General features: G+C 55.1%; 5 protein-coding genes across 5 annotated transcripts; all 5 read right to left on the bottom strand.

The window, feature by feature from the left end:
* Window positions 1-80: 80 nt before the first annotated feature.
* Window positions 81-3,948, bottom strand: LOC149917696 (uncharacterized). The gene has a single exon (XM_090140204.1). It carries the CDS (start codon window positions 2,661-2,663, stop codon window positions 1,644-1,646), a length of 1,020 nt encoding a protein of 339 aa, XP_089996330.1. The 5' UTR covers window positions 2,664-3,948; the 3' UTR covers window positions 81-1,643.
* A 1,365-nt stretch (window positions 3,949-5,313) lies between these two features.
* Window positions 5,314-8,271, bottom strand: LOC149917695 (uncharacterized). The gene has a single exon (XM_090140205.1). The coding sequence runs from the start codon at window positions 6,984-6,986 to the stop codon at window positions 5,967-5,969; it is 1,020 nt and encodes a 339-aa protein (XP_089996331.1). The 5' UTR covers window positions 6,987-8,271; the 3' UTR covers window positions 5,314-5,966.
* A 681-nt stretch (window positions 8,272-8,952) lies between these two features.
* LOC149917694 (uncharacterized) lies at window positions 8,953-12,588 on the bottom strand. Its single transcript, XM_090142012.1, has one exon. It carries the CDS (start codon window positions 11,301-11,303, stop codon window positions 10,284-10,286), a length of 1,020 nt encoding a protein of 339 aa, XP_089998138.1. The 5' UTR covers window positions 11,304-12,588; the 3' UTR covers window positions 8,953-10,283.
* Window positions 12,589-13,273: 685 nt separating this feature from the next.
* On the bottom strand, window positions 13,274-16,911 carry LOC149917693 (uncharacterized). Its single transcript, XM_090142011.1, has one exon. It carries the CDS (start codon window positions 15,624-15,626, stop codon window positions 14,607-14,609), a length of 1,020 nt encoding a protein of 339 aa, XP_089998137.1. The 5' UTR covers window positions 15,627-16,911; the 3' UTR covers window positions 13,274-14,606.
* A 451-nt stretch (window positions 16,912-17,362) lies between these two features.
* On the bottom strand, window positions 17,363-21,231 carry LOC149917692 (uncharacterized). The gene has a single exon (XM_090142010.1). It carries the CDS (start codon window positions 19,944-19,946, stop codon window positions 18,927-18,929), a length of 1,020 nt encoding a protein of 339 aa, XP_089998136.1. The 5' UTR covers window positions 19,947-21,231; the 3' UTR covers window positions 17,363-18,926.
* Window positions 21,232-21,386: the final 155 nt, after the last annotated feature.

Below are 21,386 nucleotides of genomic sequence, written 5' to 3'. Positions count from 1 at the left end.
AGTCCGTGCCTTCAGACAGTGCAAGCGCTATGCCTTATCACCCAATGGAAGCGGTCAAACAGCTGCTATGGGACAGAATGTATTGCTCAGAAAGTGTGGTCTTCCAAGGTATTCCAGGCGTCCCAAAGAACAGAAGCAAGCAATGATGATTCCTTTCTCTCTCGATTCTAGTACTTGTAGGTAGAGCGCTTGAGAAAGACTTTGGAGGCTTTCCTCAGCCTCCAGAAAACAAGAAGACTTTACACGCTTTTGGGGTTTGGATATTTTGTATTTTGTTTTTTTTTTTTTTTTTTTTTAATAATAAGGGTTTGTTTTGTTTTTAAGTCCAGTCCAATGTAATAAATTCTCAGTCATACAACAGATGAATTTTCAAGGTCTTGCTGCCGATGGACCACGCTCCACTTGAACATCAAGTGGAGCAGGAGGCAGACTTCATTCAGAAAAGTGGAATTTTGATGGGATGTTGCTGTCTTATGGAGAGGAATCTCTGTGTCCCGCAGGCTCAGCTAACAGGCGGACACAGATTTCTGGATGGTGACCATCACTCTGCCACCGCTCCTGCTGCCTAGTCTCTCTTCATCATCGGTATCCAGCAGGAGGTCACGAAGCTCTGGAGGCACGGTTGTATCCAGGTCATCATCTGAAACTTCTTCCACCAGATTGGAAGGGACCAGTGCTCTTGTGCCATCCGTCAGCTCTCCCAGAAACCAGCCATCCTCATCCACGTCTCCAAAGATGTGAACGTATTGTCCAGCAGTCAGTGGGAGCTCGTTTTCTGGGTCCTCATTAGGGCCCTCAAAAGGATTGTAGCTGGGACGAGCTAAGAATCTTCAAATTAGCGGTGATGTCCGTCTGCGAGTGTGCAGGCTGCAGACTGCCATCAGCCGCCCTTCCGACTCCTCCAACCCTTCCTGTGGGTTGGAGCATTCCTGTTCTGGGTTTTTGTGCATTACAGCTTTTTCCCAATCTCCTGGAGCTGCCTGCATTTCTCCTCCAGCCTCTTGCTGACTACCTCAAGTTTGGCCACAGCCTGCTGGAGCCTCTGCAGCTCCCGGCACACTTCTGGAGAGCGTCCCTCTCTCAGCAGGTGGTTCTGGGCCTGTAGGGCCTGGCTCTGCCTCTCCAAGTCGCTCAGGGCTCGTTGGAGGCAGCTGCGCTGCTCCAGCAGCTTGCTGCTTGTGCTGCCTGGGAGCCCCAGGTCTTCTTTGGACATCTCTGGCACCTAGAACCAGAAAATCATAGAATAACAGAACGGTTTGGGTAGGAAGGGGCCTTCAAGACTCTCCCGTTCCAAGCCCATGCCATGGGCAAAGACATCTTCCACTAGGTCAGGATGCCCAAACGTGCCTCCAGCCTGGCCTGGAGCACTGCCAGGGACGGGGCATCCGCAGCCTCTCTGGGCAGCCTGTGTCAGTGCCTCAGCACCCTCATGCTGCTGTGTCTTTCCTCCTTGTATCTCATCCATATCTCCCCTCTTCTACTTTCAAGGCATTGTCCTTTGTTGTATCACTACTATCCTGCCTTACAACAAGTCCCTCTCCAGCTTTCCCCAGTCCAGTCCTCCTTCAGGCACTGGAAGGCCACTCTGTGGTGTCCCCAGAGCCTCCTCTCCCCGTGGCTGAACAAACCCCACTCTCTCAGTGTCATCTCACCTGGACATGAGCGTCCTTCACAGCCAGTCGACTGGAGCCCTGCTCTGCACGGTGGTGGCCCAGAGCTCCCTCTCTGTCCTGGGAGCAGGACATTCTGTGGCTTTCCACATGCTGGGGCTCACTCTCCCAGCTTCCCACGATGTACTGGTTGAACAGCCTCCTCTCCAGCTCCAGCTGATGCTGGAGCTGGCGGATGCAGGCGGGCTGGTCACCATCCCTCTCCCTGCGCAACTTGCTGAGGATGCTCTGCAGCTTGGCGCGAGCTGCCCTGCTGCTCCTGTGGGGGCTTTTCAGCTCCTTGGCCAGCTGCTGCTGCAGCTCACGAGCCTGGTGCAGGGCCACGTCACACTCCTGCTGCAGCAGCTCCTGCGTCGCATGCAGCTCGGCCTCCTTCCAGCGCAGCAGCTGCCGGATCTCCGTTGCCCGCTGCCGCTGCTCCCACTCCTTCAGCCGCTGCTCCTCCTTGGCCTGCTGCTTCTCCCAGGCACAATGCAGTCGGTCAGCCAGGAGCTGCCGCTCCCGCTCTGCCTCCCCCTGCAGCTCGCGTCTCTCGACGGCCCAGCGGCGCTGCGGCTCCTGGGAGCGGAGCCGCTCGCCCTCCAGCTGGGCCCGCAGCGCCTCCAGCTCCCGCCTGTGCTCCTCCCGCTGCGCGGGGCAGGCCGGGGGCTGTGCCGGGCCCCGGCGGGGATTGGGCCGGCTGCGCTTTGCCTGTCGCCGTCCCGCGCTGCCCTGCAGCATGGTCACGGAGTTGTGAAGAGACCCTCGGCCGCCAAAAGCTGTGGCCAGAGGCCACCGATGGTCGCTCTCCTTCCCGGGGTTTGCAAGGACAGCTGCCCCTGACCTCGAAGCGCTCACTGCCTCTGGTCCCTGTCGCGAGGGTGTGCAGACAGTGAATGCTGTGCGGGGGTGCGCCAGCGGCCTTCTATGCTGCGTGCCTGCCTGGCACATAATGGAGGGCGGGGCAGTGACCTGCAGTGCTATTGGACAGTGCGGCCTTCTGGCCCAGCTCATAATGGAGGGTGGGGCTGTGGCCTTCTGCGCTATGGAGCAGGGCGGCCTTCTAGCCCCAGCTCAAAATGGAGACTGGGGCAGAGTGGTTTTAAGCTGCGTTGGGTGGTAGAGAGACGTCATGGTGTTGGGCAGAACTGCCTTCCACAGCGCTACGCCGTAGGACGACCTTTAGTGGTGCTGGGATATATGGTCTTCTCTGGCACTGGAGAAGAATAACAGTAGGCCATCCAACTCATTGTGATTTCCATTTAGATTCCAGTAAAGAAAATATCTCACCATACTTTCATGGTTTTGTGATTTTTGGTTTTCGGTATTCTACATTATAGCATCATGTTGTGCACTGGGAGTTAAAGTGTTCATGCTCCAGTTCCGGGTACCTGTCTCTGTACATCTCGGAAGCCTTGGGATCTGGCCCTTCCTGGGTTGGGATCTCTTACTGCCTTGCAGTGGGTATAGGAGGGTGCTTCCCTAGATGTACCAAGCTTTTCAGGTTTGACTCGCTCTCAGTAACTCTCTTTCGCTCCTATTTTATTTGATTTATTAGTCTCAATTTCAATTAGATTGTCCCATATGTCGGCCTGACCCTACCCGCAGGGAGGTGTGCTGCCTCCCTGGGGCACGGGTCAGAGACATTTCCAGGAGACTTCCTGGTCTGATTCGCCCTTCCGATTATTACCCGTTATTGATAATCCAGGCTGGCAGTGACGAAGTTGCAGAGAGGAGTCTCAGAGCTATCAAGAAAGACTTCAGGGGACTGGGGCGGGTAGTCGAGGGAGCGGGTGTGCAGGTGGTGTTTTCTTCCATACCTTCAGTGGCAGGGCGGGATACTGAGAGATACCAAAAAACACACCTCATAAATAAATGGCTCAAAAGTTGGTGCAAATCCAGGGATTTTGGGTTTTTCGACCGTGTCAAAGGCCTTGCAGAAGTCCAGGTAGATGACATCCATCCCCCGTCTACCGAAGCCATCACTCCATCATAGAAGGCCACCAGACTGGTCGAGCACGATCTGCCCTTGGTGAAGCCATGCTGGCTGTCTCGAATCACCTCAGATCTATCTCGTATGTGCCTTAACATAGCTTCTAGAAGGATCTGCTCCATGATCTTCCCAGGCCCAGAGGTGAGGCAAAAGCTTCCCTGGACAACCAGGCTGATCGAGTCCATGCTCATCGGCATCTCCCGCAGGCACTCTTCCAGCTCTCACTGCCTTTTTGGCCCTCCCATGACCTGGCATCCCTCTGTCTGTGTCTCACCAGCTGTGTCACCGGAAGAGAATACAACACTAGAGAATGAAGAACTCACTTCTGGCTCCAAGGAATGTAACCCTGCTATCTCCCAGAGATCCCCGCTCTCTCAGTGTGACATCTCACTGGACATGAGTGTTCCTCACAGCCAGTCAGAAAAGCAAGCAGAGCCTGAGACCAAGGAGTCCCTCCCTGACGTGCAGCTCTCAGACAGCTTCCCTTACACAAAGTGCTGCCCCCAGCCGCATGCATTGTCACACGCACTTGTGTGGGCAGTTGGTGACTAGATGCAAAGGAGACTTGTTAAGTGCTCTGCTGACTTGTAGGGATGGATGGGAAATTACAAGGGGGGGCTTCAGCATGTATATAAAGGATGTAGGGACCTGCAATAAAGGATTTGGATTTGCATCGGAGTCCGTGCCTTCAGACAGTGCAAGCGCTATGCCTTATCACCCAATGGAAGCGGTCAAACAGCTGCTTTGGGACAGAATGTATTGCTCAGAAAGTGTGGTCTTCCAAGGTATTCCAGGCGTCCCAAAGAACAGAAGCAAGCAATGATGATTCCTTTCTCTCTCGATTCTAGTACTTGTAGGTAGAGCGCTTGAGAAAGACTTTGGAGGCTTTCCTCAGCCTCCAGAAAACAAGAAGACTTTACACGCTTTTGGGGTTTGGATATTTTGTATTTTGTTTTTTTTTTTTTTTTTTTTTTTTTAATAATAAGGGTTTGTTTTGTTTTTAAGTCCAGTCCAATGTAATAAATTCTCAGTCATACAACAGATGAATTTTCAAGGTCTTGCTGCCGATGGACCACGCTCCACTTGAACATCAAGTGGAGCAGGAGGCAGACTTCATTCAGAAAAGTGGAATTTTGATGGGATGTTGCTGTCTTATGGAGAGGAATCTCTGTGTCCCGCAGGCTCAGCTAACAGGCGGACACAGATTTCTGGATGGTGACCATCACTCTGCCACCGCTCCTGCTGCCTAGTCTCTCTTCATCATCGGTATCCAGCAGGAGGTCACGAAGCTCTGGAGGCACGGTTGTATCCAGGTCATCATCTGAAACTTCTTCCACCAGATTGGAAGGGACCAGTGCTCTTGTGCCATCCGTCAGCTCTCCCAGAAACCAGCCATCCTCATCCACGTCTCCAAAGATGTGAACGTATTGTCCAGCAGTCAGTGGGAGCTCGTTTTCTGGGTCCTCATTAGGGCCCTCAAAAGGATTGTAGCTGGGACGAGCTAAGAATCTTCAAATTAGCGGTGATGTCCGTCTGCAAGTGTGCAGGCTGCAGACTGCCATCAGCCGCCCTTCCGACTCCTCCAACCCTTCCTGTGGGTTGGAGCATTCCTGTTCTGGGTTTTTGTGCATTACAGCTTTTTCCCATTCTCCTGGAGCTGCCTGCATTTCTCCTCCAGCCTCTTGCTGACTACCTCAAGTTTGGCCACAGCCTGCTGGAGCCTCTGCAGCTCCCGGCACACTTCTGGAGAGCGTCCCTCTCTCAGCAGGTGGTTCTGGGCCTGTAGGGCCTGGCTCTGCCTCTCCAAGTCGCTCAGGGCTCGTTGGAGGCAGCTGCGCTGCTCCAGCAGCTTGCTGCTTGTGCTGCCTGGGAGCCCCAGGTCTTCTTTGGACATCTCTGGCACCTAGAACCAGAAAATCATAGAATAACAGAACGGTTTGGGTAGGAAGGGGCCTTCAAGACTCTCCCGTTCCAAGCCCATGCCATGGGCAAAGACATCTTCCACTAGGTCAGGATGCCCAAACGTGCCTCCAGCCTGGCCTGGAGCACTGCCAGGGACGGGGCATCCGCAGCCTCTCTGGGCAGCCTGTGTCAGTGCCTCAGCACCCTCATGCTGCTGTGTCTTTCCTCCTTGTATCTCATCCATATCTCCCCTCTTCTACTTTCAAGGCATTGTCCTTTGTTGTATCACTACTATCCTGCCTTACAACAAGTCCCTCTCCAGCTTTCCCCAGTCCAGTCCTCCTTCAGGCACTGGAAGGCCACTCTGTGGTGTCCCCAGAGCCTCCTCTCCCCGTGGCTGAACAAACCCCACTCTCTCAGTGTCATCTCACCTGGACATGAGCGTCCTTCACAGCCAGTCGACTGGAGCCCTGCTCTGCACGGTGGTGGCCCAGAGCTCCCTCTCTGTCCTGGGAGCAGGACATTCTGTGGCTTTCCACATGCTGGGGCTCACTCTCCCAGCTTCCCACGATGTACTGGTTGAACAGCCTCCTCTCCAGCTCCAGCTGATGCTGGAGCTGGCGGATGCAGGCGGGCTGGTCACCATCCCTCTCCCTGCGCAACTTGCTGAGGATGCTCTGCAGCTTGGCGCGAGCTGCCCTGCTGCTCCTGTGGGGGCTTTTCAGCTCCTTGGCCAGCTGCTGCTGCAGCTCACGAGCCTGGTGCAGGGCCACGTCACACTCCTGCTGCAGCAGCTCCTGCGTCGCATGCAGCTCGGCCTCCTTCCAGCGCAGCAGCTGCCGGATCTCCGTTGCCCGCTGCCGCTGCTCCCACTCCTTCAGCCGCTGCTCCTCCTCGGCCTGCTGCTTCTCCCAGGCACAATGCAGTCGGTCAGCCAGGAGCTGCCGCTCCCGCTCTGCCTCCCCCTGCAGCTCGCGTCTCTCGACGGCCCAGCGGCGCTGCGGCTCCTGGGAGCGGAGCCGCTCGCCCTCCAGCTGGGCCCGCAGCGCCTCCAGCTCCCGCCTGTGCTCCTCCCGCTGCGCGGGGCAGGCCGGGGGCTGTGCCGGGCCCCGGCGGGGATTGGGCCGGCTGCGCTTTGCCTGTCGCCGTCCCGCGCTGCCCTGCAGCATGGTCACGGAGTTGTGAAGAGACCCTCGGCCGCCAAAAGCTGTGGCCAGAGGCCACCGATGGTCGCTCTCCTTCCCGGGGTTTGCAAGGACAGCTGCCCCTGACCTCGAAGCGCTCACTGCCTCTGGTCCCTGTCGCGAGGGTGTGCAGACAGTGAATGCTGTGCGGGGGTGCGCCAGCGGCCTTCTATGCTGCGTGCCTGCCTGGCACATAATGGAGGGCGGGGCAGTGACCTGCAGTGCTATTGGACAGTGCGGCCTTCTGGCCCAGCTCATAATGGAGGGTGGGGCTGTGGCCTTCTGCGCTATGGAGCAGGGCGGCCTTCTAGCCCCAGCTCAAAATGGAGACTGGGGCAGAGTGGTTTTAAGCTGCGTTGGGTGGTAGAGAGACGTCATGGTGTTGGGCAGAACTGCCTTCCACAGCGCTACGCCGTAGGACGACCTTTAGTGGTGCTGGGATATATGGTCTTCTCTGGCACTGGAGAAGAATAACAGTAGGCCATCCAACTCATTGTGATTTCCATTTAGATTCCAGTAAAGAAAATATCTCACCATACTTTCATGGTTTTGTGATTTTTGGTTTTCGGTATTCTACATTATAGCATCATGTTGTGCACTGGGAGTTAAAGTGTTCATGCTCCAGTTCCGGGTACCTGTCTCTGTACATCTCGGAAGCCATGGGATCTGGCCCTTCCTGGGTTGGGATCTCTTACTGCCTTGCAGTGGGTATAGGAGGGTGCTTCCCTAGATGTACCAAGCTTTTCAGGTTTGACTCGCTCTCAGTAACTCTCTTTCGCTCCTATTTTATTTGATTTATTAGTCTCAATTTCAATTAGATTGTCCCATATGTCGGCCTGACCCTACCCGCAGGGAGGTGTGCTGCCTCCCTGGGGCACGGGTCAGAGACATTTCCAGGAGACTTCCTGGTCTGATTCGCCCTTCCGATTATTACCCGTTATTGATAATCCAGGCTGGCAGTGACGAAGTTGCAGAGAGGAGTCTCAGAGCTATCAAGAAAGACTTCAGGGGACTGGGGCGGGTAGTCGAGGGAGCGGGTGTGCAGGTGGTGTTTTCTTCCATACCTTCAGTGGCAGGGCGGGATACTGAGAGATACCAAAAAACACACCTCATAAATAAATGGCTCAAAAGTTGGTGCAAATCCAGGGATTTTGGGTTTTTCGACCGTGTCAAAGGCCTTGCAGAAGTCCAGGTAGATGACATCCATCCCCCGTCTACCGAAGCCATCACTCCATCATAGAAGGCCACCAGACTGGTCGAGCACGATCTGCCCTTGGTGAAGCCATGCTGGCTGTCTCGAATCACCTCAGATCTATCTCGTATGTGCCTTAACATAGCTTCTAGAAGGATCTGCTCCATGATCTTCCCAGGCCCAGAGGTGAGGCAAAAGCTTCCCTGGACAACCAGGCTGATCGAGTCCATGCTCATCGGCATCTCCCGCAGGCACTCTTCCAGCTCTCACTGCCTTTTTGGCCCTCCCATGACCTGGCATCCCTCTGTCTGTGTCTCACCAGCTGTGTCACCGGAAGAGAATACAACACTAGAGAATGAAGAACTCACTTCTGGCTCCAAGGAATGTAACCCTGCTATCTCCCAGAGATCCCCGCTCTCTCAGTGTGACATCTCACTGGACATGAGTGTTCCTCACAGCCAGTCAGAAAAGCAAGCAGAGCCTGAGACCAAGGAGTCCCTCCCTGACGTGCAGCTCTCAGACAGCTTCCCTTACACAAAGTGCTGCCCCCAGCCGCATGCATTGTCACACGCACTTGTGTGGGCAGTTGGTGACTAGATGCAAAGGAGACTTGTTAAGTGCTCTGCTGACTTGTAGGGATGGATGGGAAATTACAAGGGGGGGCTTCAGCATGTATATAAAGGATGTAGGGACCTGCAATAAAGGATTTGGATTTGCATCGGAGTCCGTGCCTTCAGACAGTGCAAGCGCTATGCCTTATCACCCAATGGAAGCGGTCAAACAGCTGCTTTGGGACAGAATGTATTGCTCAGAAAGTGTGGTCTTCCAAGGTATTCCAGGCATCCCAAAGAACAGAAGCAAGCAATGATGATTCCTTTCTCTCTCGATTCTAGTACTTGTAGGTAGAGCGCTTGAGAAAGACTTTGGAGGCTTTCCTCAGCCTCCAGAAAACAAGAAGACTTTACACGCTTTTGGGGTTTGGATATTTTGTATTTTGGGTTTTTTTTTTTTTTTTTAATAATAAGGGTTTGTTTTGTTTTTAAGTCCAGTCCAATGTAATAAATTCTCAGTCATACAACAGATGAATTTTCAAGGTCTTGCTGCCGATGGACCACGCTCCACTTGAACATCAAGTGGAGCAGGAGGCCGACTTCATTCAGAAAAGTGGAATTTTGATGGGATGTTGCTGTCTTATGGAGAGGAATCTCTGTGTCCCGCAGGCTCAGCTAACAGGCGGACACAGATTTCTGGATGGTGACCATCACTCTGCCACCGCTCCTGCTGCCTAGTCTCTCTTCATCATCGGTATCCAGCAGGAGGTCACGAAGCTCTGGAGGCACGGTTGTATCCAGGTCATCATCTGAAACTTCTTCCACCAGATTGGAAGGGACCAGTGCTCTTGTGCCATCCGTCAGCTCTCCCAGAAACCAGCCATCCTCATCCACGTCTCCAAAGATGTGAACGTATTGTCCAGCAGTCAGTGGGAGCTCGTTTTCTGGGTCCTCATTAGGGCCCTCAAAAGGATTGTAGCTGGGACGAGCTAAGAATCTTCAAATTAGCGGTGATGTCCGTCTGCGAGTGTGCAGGCTGCAGACTGCCATCAGCCGCCCTTCCGACTCCTCCAACCCTTCCTGTGGGTTGGAGCATTCCTGTTCTGGGTTTTTGTGCATTACAGCTTTTTCCCAATCTCCTGGAGCTGCCTGCATTTCTCCTCCAGCCTCTTGCTGACTACCTCAAGTTTGGCCACAGCCTGCTGGAGCCTCTGCAGCTCCCGGCACACTTCTGGAGAGCGTCCCTCTCTCAGCAGGTGGTTCTGGGCCTGTAGGGCCTGGCTCTGCCTCTCCAAGTCGCTCAGGGCTCGTTGGAGGCAGCTGCGCTGCTCCAGCAGCTTGCTGCTTGTGCTGCCTGGGAGCCCCAGGTCTTCTTTGGACATCTCTGGCACCTAGAACCAGAAAATCATAGAATAACAGAACGGTTTGGGTAGGAAGGGGCCTTCAAGACTCTCCCGTTCCAAGCCCATGCCATGGGCAAAGACATCTTCCACTAGGTCAGGATGCCCAAACGTGCCTCCAGCCTGGCCTGGAGCACTGCCAGGGACGGGGCATCCGCAGCCTCTCTGGGCAGCCTGTGTCAGTGCCTCAGCACCCTCATGCTGCTGTGTCTTTCCTCCTTGTATCTCATCCATATCTCCCCTCTTCTACTTTCAAGGCATTGTCCTTTGTTGTATCACTACTATCCTGCCTTACAACAAGTCCCTCTCCAGCTTTCCCCAGTCCAGTCCTCCTTCAGGCACTGGAAGGCCACTCTGTGGTGTCCCCAGAGCCTCCTCTCCCCGTGGCTGAACAAACCCCACTCTCTCAGTGTCATCTCACCTGGACATGAGCGTCCTTCACAGCCAGTCGACTGGAGCCCTGCTCTGCACGGTGGTGGCCCAGAGCTCCCTCTCTGTCCTGGGAGCAGGACATTCTGTGGCTTTCCACATGCTGGGGCTCACTCTCCCAGCTTCCCACGATGTACTGGTTGAACAGCCTCCTCTCCAGCTCCAGCTGATGCTGGAGCTGGCGGATGCAGGCGGGCTGGTCACCATCCCTCTCCCTGTGCAACTTGCTGAGGATGCTCTGCAGCTTGGCGCGAGCTGCCCTGCTGCTCCTGTGGGGGCTCTTCAGCTCCTTGGCCAGCTGCTGCTGCAGCTCACGAGCCTGGTGCAGGGCCACGTCACACTCCTGCTGCAGCAGCTCCTGCGTCGCATGCAGCTCGGCCTCCTTCCAGCGCAGCAGCTGCCGGATCTCCGTTGCCCGCTGCCGCTGCTCCCACTCCTTCAGCCGCTGCTCCTCCTCGGCCTGCTGCTTCTCCCAGGCACAATGCAGTCGGTCAGCCAGGAGCTGCCGCTCCCGCTCTGCCTCCCCCTGCAGCTCGCGTCTCTCGACGGCCCAGCGGCGCTGCGGCTCCTGGGAGCGGAGCCGCTCGCCCTCCAGCTGGGCCCGCAGCGCCTCCAGCTCCCGCCTGTGCTCCTCCCGCTGCGCGGGGCAGGCCGGGGGCTGTGCCGGGCCCCGGCGGGGATTGGGCCGGCTGCGCTTTGCCTGTCGCCGTCCCGCGCTGCCCTGCAGCATGGTCACGGAGTTGTGAAGAGACCCTCGGCCGCCAAAAGCTGTGGCCAGAGGCCACCGATGGTCGCTCTCCTTCCCGGGGTTTGCAAGGACAGCTGCCCCTGACCTCGAAGCGCTCACTGCCTCTGGTCCCTGTCGCGAGGGTGTGCAGACAGTGAATGCTGTGCGGGGGTGCGCCAGCGGCCTTCTATGCTGCGTGCCTGCCTGGCACATAATGGAGGGCGGGGCAGTGACCTGCAGTGCTATTGGACAGTGCGGCCTTCTGGCCCAGCTCATAATGGAGGGTGGGGCTGTGGCCTTCTGCGCTATGGAGCAGGGCGGCCTTCTAGCCCCAGCTCAAAATGGAGACTGGGGCAGAGTGGTTTTAAGCTGCGTTGGGTGGTAGAGAGACGTCATGGTGTTGGGCAGAACTGCCTTCCACAGCGCTACGCCGTAGGACGACCTTTAGTGGTGCTGGGATATATGGTCTTCTCTGGCACTGGAGAAGAATAACAGTAGGCCATCCAACTCATTGTGATTTCCATTTAGATTCCAGTAAAGAAAATATCTCACCATACTTTCATGGTTTTGTGATTTTTGGTTTTCGGTATTCTACATTATAGCATCATGTTGTGCACTGGGAGTTAAAGTGTTCATGCTCCAGTTCCGGGTACCTGTCTCTGTACATCTCGGAAGCCATGGGATCTGGCCCTTCCTGGGTTGGGATCTCTTACTGCCTTGCAGTGGGTATAGGAGGGTGCTTCCCTAGATGTACCAAGCTTTTCAGGTTTGACTCGCTCTCAGTAACTCTCTTTCGCTCCTATTTTATTTGATTTATTAGTCTCAATTTCAATTAGATTGTCCCATATGTCGGCCTGACCCTACCCGCAGGGAGGTGTGCTGCCTCCCTGGGGCACGGGTCAGAGACATTTCCAGGAGACTTCCTGGTCTGATTCGCCCTTCCGATTATTACCCGTTATTGATAATCCAGGCTGGCAGTGACGAAGTTGCAGAGAGGAGTCTCAGAGCTATCAAGAAAGACTTCAGGGGACTGGGGCGGGTAGTCGAGGGAGCGGGTGTGCAGGTGGTGTTTTCTTCCATACCTTCAGTGGCAGGGCGGGATACTGAGAGATACCAAAAAACACACCTCATAAATAAATGGCTCAAAAGTTGGTGCAAATCCAGGGATTTTGGGTTTTTCGACCGTGTCAAAGGCCTTGCAGAAGTCCAGGTAGATGACATCCATCCCCCGTCTACCGAAGCCATCACTCCATCATAGAAGGCCACCAGACTGGTCGAGCACGATCTGCCCTTGGTGAAGCCATGCTGGCTGTCTCGAATCACCTCAGATCTATCTCGTATGTGCCTTAACATAGCTTCTAGAAGGATCTGCTCCATGATCTTCCCAGGCCCAGAGGTGAGGCAAAAGCTTCCCTGGACAACCAGGCTGATCGAGTCCATGCTCATCGGCATCTCCCGCAGGCACTCTTCCAGCTCTCACTGCCTTTTTGGCCCTCCCATGACCTGGCATCCCTCTGTCTGTGTCTCACCAGCTGTGTCACCGGAAGAGAATACAACACTAGAGAATGAAGAACTCACTTCTGGCTCCAAGGAATGTAACCCTGCTATCTCCCAGAGATCCCCGCTCTCTCAGTGTGACATCTCACTGGACATGAGTGTTCCTCACAGCCAGTCAGAAAAGCAAGCAGAGCCTGAGACCAAGGAGTCCCTCCCTGACGTGCAGCTCTCAGACAGCTTCCCTTACACAAAGTGCTGCCCCCAGCCGCATGCATTGTCACACGCACTTGTGTGGGCAGTTGGTGACTAGATGCAAAGGAGACTTGTTAAGTGCTCTGCTGACTTGTAGGGATGGATGGGAAATTACAAGGGGGGGCTTCAGCATGTATATAAAGGATGTAGGGACCTGCAATAAAGGATTTGGATTTGCATCGGAGTCCGTGCCTTCAGACAGTGCAAGCGCTATGCCTTATCACCCAATGGAAGCGGTCAAACAGCTGCTTTGGGACAGAATGTATTGCTCAGAAAGTGTGGTCTTCCAAGGTATTCCAGGCGTCCCAAAGAACAGAAGCAAGCAATGATGATTCCTTTCTCTCTCGATTCTAGTACTTGTAGGTAGAGCGCTTGAGAAAGACTTTGGAGGCTTTCCTCAGCCTCCAGAAAACAAGAAGACTTTACACGCTTTTGGGGTTTGGATATTTTGTATTTTGGGTTTTTTTTTTTTTTTTTTTTTTTAATAATAAGGGTTTGTTTTGTTTTTAAGTCCAGTCCAATGTAATAAATTCTCAGTCATACAACAGATGAATTTTCAAGGTCTTGCTGCCGATGGACCACGCTCCACTTGAACATCAAGTGGAGCAGGAGGCCGACTTCATTCAGAAAAGTGGAATTTTGATGGGATGTTGCTGTCTTATGGAGAGGAATCTCTGTGTCCCGCAGGCTCAGCTAACAGGCGGACACAGATTTCTGGATGGTGACCATCACTCTGCCACCGCTCCTGCTGCCTAGTCTCTCTTCATCATCGGTATCCAGCAGGAGGTCACGAAGCTCTGGAGGCACGGTTGTATCCAGGTCATCATCTGAAACTTCTTCCACCAGATTGGAAGGGACCAGTGCTCTTGTGCCATCCGTCAGCTCTCCCAGAAACCAGCCATCCTCATCCACGTCTCCAAAGATGTGAACGTATTGTCCAGCAGTCAGTGGGAGCTCGTTTTCTGGGTCCTCATTAGGGCCCTCAAAAGGATTGTAGCTGGGACGAGCTAAGAATCTTCAAATTAGCGGTGATGTCCGTCTGCGAGTGTGCAGGCTGCAGACTGCCATCAGCCGCCCTTCCGACTCCTCCAACCCTTCCTGTGGGTTGGAGCATTCCTGTTCTGGGTTTTTGTGCATTACAGCTTTTTCCCAATCTCCTGGAGCTGCCTGCATTTCTCCTCCAGCCTCTTGCTGACTACCTCAAGTTTGGCCACAGCCTGCTGGAGCCTCTGCAGCTCCCGGCACACTTCTGGAGAGCGTCCCTCTCTCAGCAGGTGGTTCTGGGCCTGTAGGGCCTGGCTCTGCCTCTCCAAGTCGCTCAGGGCTCGTTGGAGGCAGCTGCGCTGCTCCAGCAGCTTGCTGCTTGTGCTGCCTGGGAGCCCCAGGTCTTCTTTGGACATCTCTGGCACCTAGAACCAGAAAATCATAGAATAACAGAACGGTTTGGGTAGGAAGGGGCCTTCAAGACTCTCCCGTTCCAAGCCCATGCCATGGGCAAAGACATCTTCCACTAGGTCAGGATGCCCAAACGTGCCTCCAGCCTGGCCTGGAGCACTGCCAGGGACGGGGCATCCGCAGCCTCTCTGGGCAGCCTGTGTCAGTGCCTCAGCACCCTCATGCTGCTGTGTCTTTCCTCCTTGTATCTCATCCATATCTCCCCTCTTCTACTTTCAAGGCATTGTCCTTTGTTGTATCACTACTATCCTGCCTTACAACAAGTCCCTCTCCAGCTTTCCCCAGTCCAGTCCTCCTTCAGGCACTGGAAGGCCACTCTGTGGTGTCCCCAGAGCCTCCTCTCCCCGTGGCTGAACAAACCCCACTCTCTCAGTGTCATCTCACCTGGACATGAGCGTCCTTCACAGCCAGTCGACTGGAGCCCTGCTCTGCACGGTGGTGGCCCAGAGCTCCCTCTCTGTCCTGGGAGCAGGACATTCTGTGGCTTTCCACATGCTGGGGCTCACTCTCCCAGCTTCCCACGATGTACTGGTTGAACAGCCTCCTCTCCAGCTCCAGCTGATGCTGGAGCTGGCGGATGCAGGCGGGCTGGTCACCATCCCTCTCCCTGTGCAACTTGCTGAGGATGCTCTGCAGCTTGGCGCGAGCTGCCCTGCTGCTCCTGTGGGGGCTCTTCAGCTCCTTGGCCAGCTGCTGCTGCAGCTCACGAGCCTGGTGCAGGGCCACGTCACACTCCTGCTGCAGCAGCTCCTGCGTCGCATGCAGCTCGGCCTCCTTCCAGCGCAGCAGCTGCCGGATCTCCGTTGCCCGCTGCCGCTGCTCCCACTCCTTCAGCCGCTGCTCCTCCTCGGCCTGCTGCTTCTCCCAGGCACAATGCAGTCGGTCAGCCAGGAGCTGCCGCTCCCGCTCTGCCTCCCCCTGCAGCTCGCGTCTCTCGACGGCCCAGCGGCGCTGCGGCTCCTGGGAGCGGAGCCGCTCGCCCTCCAGCTGGGCCCGCAGCGCCTCCAGCTCCCGCCTGTGCTCCTCCCGCTGAGCGGGGCAGGCTGGGGGCTGTGCCGGGCCCCGGCGGGGATTGGGCCGGCTGCGCTTTGCCTGTCGCCGTCCCGCGCTGCCCTGCAGCATGGTCACGGAGTTGTGAAGAGACCCTCGGCCGCCAAAAGCTGTGGCCAGAGGCCACCGATGGTCGCTCTCCTTCCCGGGGTTTGCAAGGACAGCTGCCCCTGACCTCGAAGCGCTCACTGCCTCTGGTCCCTGTCGCGAGGGTGTGCAGACAGTGAATGCTGTGCGGGGGTGCGCCAGCGGCCTTCTATGCTGCGTGCCTGCCTGGCACATAATGGAGGGCGGGGCAGTGACCTGCAGTGCTATTGGACAGTGCGGCCTTCTGGCCCAGCTCATAATGGAGGGTGGGGCTGTGGCCTTCTGCGCTATGGAGCAGGGCGGCCTTCTAGCCCCAGCTCAAAATGGAGACTGGGGCAGAGTGGTTTTAAGCTGCGTTGGGTGGTAGAGAGACGTCATGGTGTTGGGCAGAACTGCCTTCCACAGCGCTACGCCGTAGGACGACCTTTAGTGGTGCTGGGATATATGGTCTTCTCTGGCACTGGAGAAGAATAACAGTAGGCCATCCAACTCATTGTGATTTCCATTTAGATTCCAGTAAAGAAAATATCTCACCATACTTTCATGGTTTTGTGATTTTTGGTTTTCGGTATTCTACATTATAGCATCATGTTGTGCACTGGGAGTTAAAGTGTTCATGCTCCAGTTCCGGGTACCTGTCTCTGTACATCTCGGAAGCCATGGGATCTGGCCCTTCCTGGGTTGGGATCTCTTACTGCCTTGCAGTGGGTATAGGAGGGTGCTTCCCTAGATGTACCAAGCTTTTCAGGTTTGACTCGCTCTCAGTAACTCTCTTTCGCTCCTATTTTATTTGATTTATTAGTCTCAATTTCAATTAGATTGTCCCATATGTCGGCCTGACCCTACCCGCAGGGAGGTGTGCTGCCTCCCTGGGGCACGGGTCAGAGACATTTCCAGGAGACTTCCTGGTCTGATTCGCCCTTCCGATTATTACCCGTTATTGATAATCCAGGCTGGCAGTGACGAAGTTGCAGAGAGGAGTCTCAGAGCTATCAAGAAAGACTTCAGGGGACTGGGGCGGGTAGTCGAGGGAGCGGGTGTGCAGGTGGTGTTTTCTTCCATACCTTCAGTGGCAGGGCGGGATACTGAGAGATACCAAAAAACACACCTCATAAATAAATGGCTCAAAAGTTGGTGCAAATCCAGGGATTTTGGGTTTTTCGACCGTGTCAAAGGCCTTGCAGAAGTCCAGGTAGATGACATCCATCCCCCGTCTACCGAAGCCATCACTCCATCATAGAAGGCCACCAGACTGGTCGAGCACGATCTGCCCTTGGTGAAGCCATGCTGGCTGTCTCGAATCACCTCAGATCTATCTCGTATGTGCCTTAACATAGCTTCTAGAAGGATCTGCTCCATGATCTTCCCAGGCCCAGAGGTGAGGCAAAAGCTTCCCTGGACAACCAGGCTGATCGAGTCCATGCTCATCGGCATCTCCCGCAGGCACTCTTCCAGCTCTCACTGCCTTTTTGGCCCTCCCATGACCTGGCATCCCTCTGTCTGTGTCTCACCAGCTGTGTCACCGGAAGAGAATACAACACTAGAGAATGAAGAACTCACTTCTGGCTCCAAGGAATGTAACCCTGCTATCTCCCAGAGATCCCCGCTCTCTCAGTGTGACATCTCACTGGACATGAGTGTTCCTCACAGCCAGTCAGAAAAGCAAGCAGAGCCTGAGACCAAGGAGTCCCTCCCTGACGTGCAGCTCTCAGACAGCTTCCCTTACACAAAGTGCTGCCCCCAGCCGCATGCATTGTCACACGCACTTGTGTGGGCAGTTGGTGACTAGATGCAAAGGAGACTTGTTAAGTGCTCTGCTGACTTGTAGGGATGGATGGGAAATTACAAGGGGGGGCTTCAGCATGTATATAAAGGATGTAGGGACCTGCAATAAAGGATTTGGATTTGCATCGGAGTCCGTGCCTTCAGACAGTGCAAGCGCTATGCCTTATCACCCAATGGAAGCGGTCAAACAGCTGCTATGGGACAGAATGTATTGCTCAGAAAGTGTGGTCTTCCAAGGTATTCCAGGCGTCCCAAAGAACAGAAGCAAGCAATGATGATTCCTTTCTCTCTCGATTCTAGTACTTGTAGGTAGAGCGCTTGAGAAAGACTTTGGAGGCTTTCCTCAGCCTCCAGAAAACAAGAAGACTTTACACGCTTTTGGGGTTTGGATATTTTGTATTTTGTTTTTTTTTTTTTTTTTTTTTTAATAATAAGGGTTTGTTTTGTTTTTAAGTCCAGTCCAATGTAATAAATTCTCAGTCATACAACAGATGAATTTTCAAGGTCTTGCTGCCGATGGACCACGCTCCACTTGAACATCAAGTGGAGCAGGAGGCAGACTTCATTCAGAAAAGTGGAATTTTGATGGGATGTTGCTGTCTTATGGAGAGGAATCTCTGTGTCCCGCAGGCTCAGCTAACAGGCGGACACAGATTTCTGGATGGTGACCATCACTCTGCCACCGCTCCTGCTGCCTAGTCTCTCTTCATCATCGGTATCCAGCAGGAGGTCACGAAGCTCTGGAGGCACGGTTGTATCCAGGTCATCATCTGAAACTTCTTCCACCAGATTGGAAGGGACCAGTGCTCTTGTGCCATCCGTCAGCTCTCCCAGAAACCAGCCATCCTCATCCACGTCTCCAAAGATGTGAACGTATTGTCCAGCAGTCAGTGGGAGCTCGTTTTCTGGGTCCTCATTAGGGCCCTCAAAAGGATTGTAGCTGGGACGAGCTAAGAATCTTCAAATTAGCGGTGATGTCCGTCTGCGAGTGTGCAGGCTGCAGACTGCCATCAGCCGCCCTTCCGACTCCTCCAACCCTTCCTGTGGGTTGGAGCATTCCTGTTCTGGGTTTTTGTGCATTACAGCTTTTTCCCAATCTCCTGGAGCTGCCTGCATTTCTCCTCCAGCCTCTTGCTGACTACCTCAAGTTTGGCCACAGCCTGCTGGAGCCTCTGCAGCTCCCGGCACACTTCTGGAGAGCGTCCCTCTCTCAGCAGGTGGTTCTGGGCCTGTAGGGCCTGGCTCTGCCTCTCCAAGTCGCTCAGGGCTCGTTGGAGGCAGCTGCGCTGCTCCAGCAGCTTGCTGCTTGTGCTGCCTGGGAGCCCCAGGTCTTCTTTGGACATCTCTGGCACCTAGAACCAGAAAATCATAGAATAACAGAACGGTTTGGGTAGGAAGGGGCCTTCAAGACTCTCCCGTTCCAAGCCCATGCCATGGGCAAAGACATCTTCCACTAGGTCAGGATGCCCAAACGTGCCTCCAGCCTGGCCTGGAGCACTGCCAGGGACGGGGCATCCGCAGCCTCTCTGGGCAGCCTGTGTCAGTGCCTCAGCACCCTCATGCTGCTGTGTCTTTCCTCCTTGTATCTCATCCATATCTCCCCTCTTCTACTTTCAAGGCATTGTCCTTTGTTGTATCACTACTATCCTGCCTTACAACAAGTCCCTCTCCAGCTTTCCCCAGTCCAGTCCTCCTTCAGGCACTGGAAGGCCACTCTGTGGTGTCCCCAGAGCCTCCTCTCCCCGTGGCTGAACAAACCCCACTCTCTCAGTGTCATCTCACCTGGACATGAGCGTCCTTCACAGCCAGTCGACTGGAGCCCTGCTCTGCACGGTGGTGGCCCAGAGCTCCCTCTCTGTCCTGGGAGCAGGACATTCTGTGGCTTTCCACATGCTGGGGCTCACTCTCCCAGCTTCCCACGATGTACTGGTTGAACAGCCTCCTCTCCAGCTCCAGCTGATGCTGGAGCTGGCGGATGCAGGCGGGCTGGTCACCATCCCTCTCCCTGTGCAACTTGCTGAGGATGCTCTGCAGCTTGGCGCGAGCTGCCCTGCTGCTCCTGTGGGGGCTCTTCAGCTCCTTGGCCAGCTGCTGCTGCAGCTCACGAGCCTGGTGCAGGGCCACGTCACACTCCTGCTGCAGCAGCTCCTGCGTCGCATGCAGCTCGGCCTCCTTCCAGCGCAGCAGCTGCCGGATCTCCGTTGCCCGCTGCCGCTGCTCCCACTCCTTCAGCCGCTGCTCCTCCTCGGCCTGCTGCTTCTCCCAGGCACAATGCAGTCGGTCAGCCAGGAGCTGCCGCTCCCGCTCTGCCTCCCCCTGCAGCTCGCGTCTCTCGATGGCCCAGCGGCGCTGCGGCTCCTGGGAGCGGAGCCGCTCGCCCTCCAGCTGGGCCCGCAGCGCCTCCAGCTCCCGCCTGTGCTCCTCCCGCTGCGCGGGGCAGGCTGGGGGCTGTGCCGGGCCCCGGCGGGGATTGGGCCGGCTGCGCTTTGCCTGTCGCCGTCCCGCGCTGCCCTGCAGCATGGTCACGGAGTTGTGAAGAGACCCTCGGCCGCCAAAAGCTGTGGCCAGAGGCCACCGATGGTCGCTCTCCTTCCCGGGGTTTGCAAGGACAGCTGCCCCTGACCTCGAAGCGCTCACTGCCTCTGGTCCCTGTCGCGAGGGTGTGCAGACAGTGAATGCTGTGCGGGGGTGCGCCAGCGGCCTTCTATGCTGCGTGCCTGCCTGGCACATAATGGAGGGCGGGGCAGTGACCTGCAGTGCTATTGGACAGTGCGGCCTTCTGGCCCAGCTCATAATGGAGGGTGGGGCTGTGGCCTTCTGCGCTATGGAGCAGGGCGGCCTTCTAGCCCCAGCTCAAAATGGAGACTGGGGCAGAGTGGTTTTAAGCTGCGTTGGGTGGTAGAGAGACGTCATGGTGTTGGGCAGAACTGCCTTCCACAGCGCTACGCCGTAGGACGACCTTTAGTGGTGCTGGGATATATGGTCTTCTCTGGCACTGGAGAAGAATAACAGTAGGCCATCCAACTCATTGTGATTTCCATTTAGATTCCAGTAAAGAAAATATCTCACCATACTTTCATGGTTTTGTGATTTTTGGTTTTCGGTATTCTACATTATAGCATCATGTTGTGCACTGGGAGTTAAAGTGTTCATGCTCCAGTTCCGGGTACCTGTCTCTGTACATCTCGGAAGCCATGGGATCTGGCCCTTCCTGGGTTGGGATCTCTTACTGCCTTGCAGTGGGTATAGGAGGGTGCTTCCCTAGATGTACCAAGCTTTTCAGGTTTGACTCGCTCTCAGTAACTCTCTTTCGCTCCTATTTTATTTGATTTATTAGTCTCAATTTCAATTAGATTGTCCCATATGTCGGCCTGACCCTACCCGCAGGGAGGTGTGCTGCCTCCCTGGGGCACGGGTCAGAGACATTTCCAGGAGACTTCCTGGTCTGATTCGCCCTTCCGATTATTACCCGTTATTGATAATCCAGGCTGGCAGTGACGAAGTTGCAGAGAGGAGTCTCAGAGCTATCAAGAAAGACTTCAGGGGACTGGGGCGGGTAGTCGAGGGAGCGGGTGTGCAGGTGGTGTTTTCTTCCATACCTTCAGTGGCAGGGCGGGATACTGAGAGATACCAAAAAACACACCTCATAAATAAATGGCTCAAAAGTTGGTGCAAATCCAGGGATTTTGGGTTTTTCGACCGTGTCAAAGGCCTTGCAGAAGTCCAGGTAGATGACATCCATCCCCCGTCTACCGAAGCCATCACTCCATCATAGAAGGCCACCAGACTGGTCGAGCACGATCTGCCCTTGGTGAAGCCATGCTGGCTGTCTCGAATCACCTCAGATCTATCTCGTATGTGCCTTAACATAGCTTCTAGAAGGATCTGCTCCATGATCTTCCCAGGCCCAGAGGTGAGGCAAAAGCTTCCCTGGACAACCAGGCTGATCGAGTCCATGCTCATCGGCATCTCCCGCAGGCACTCTTCCAGCTCTCACTGCCTTTTTGGCCCTCCCATGACCTGGCATCCCTCTGTCTGTGTCTCACCAGCTGTGTCACCGGAAGAGAATACAACACTAGAGAATGAAGAACTCACTTCTGGCTCCAAGGAATGTAACCCTGCTATCTCCCAGAGATCCCCGCTCTCTCAGTGTGACATCTCACTGGACATGAGTGTTCCTCACAGCCAGTCAGAAAAGCAAGCAGAGCCTGAGACCAAGGAGTCCCTCCCTGA

Source organism: Phasianus colchicus, chromosome 5 (assembly GCF_987193195.1).
Source record: "Phasianus colchicus chromosome 5, bPhaCol1.hap1.1, whole genome shotgun sequence".
NCBI lineage: Eukaryota > Metazoa > Chordata > Aves > Galliformes > Phasianidae > Phasianus > Phasianus colchicus.
The sequence above is the reverse complement of the archived record's forward strand: the minus strand, read 5'-3'. Positions and strand labels throughout refer to the sequence as shown.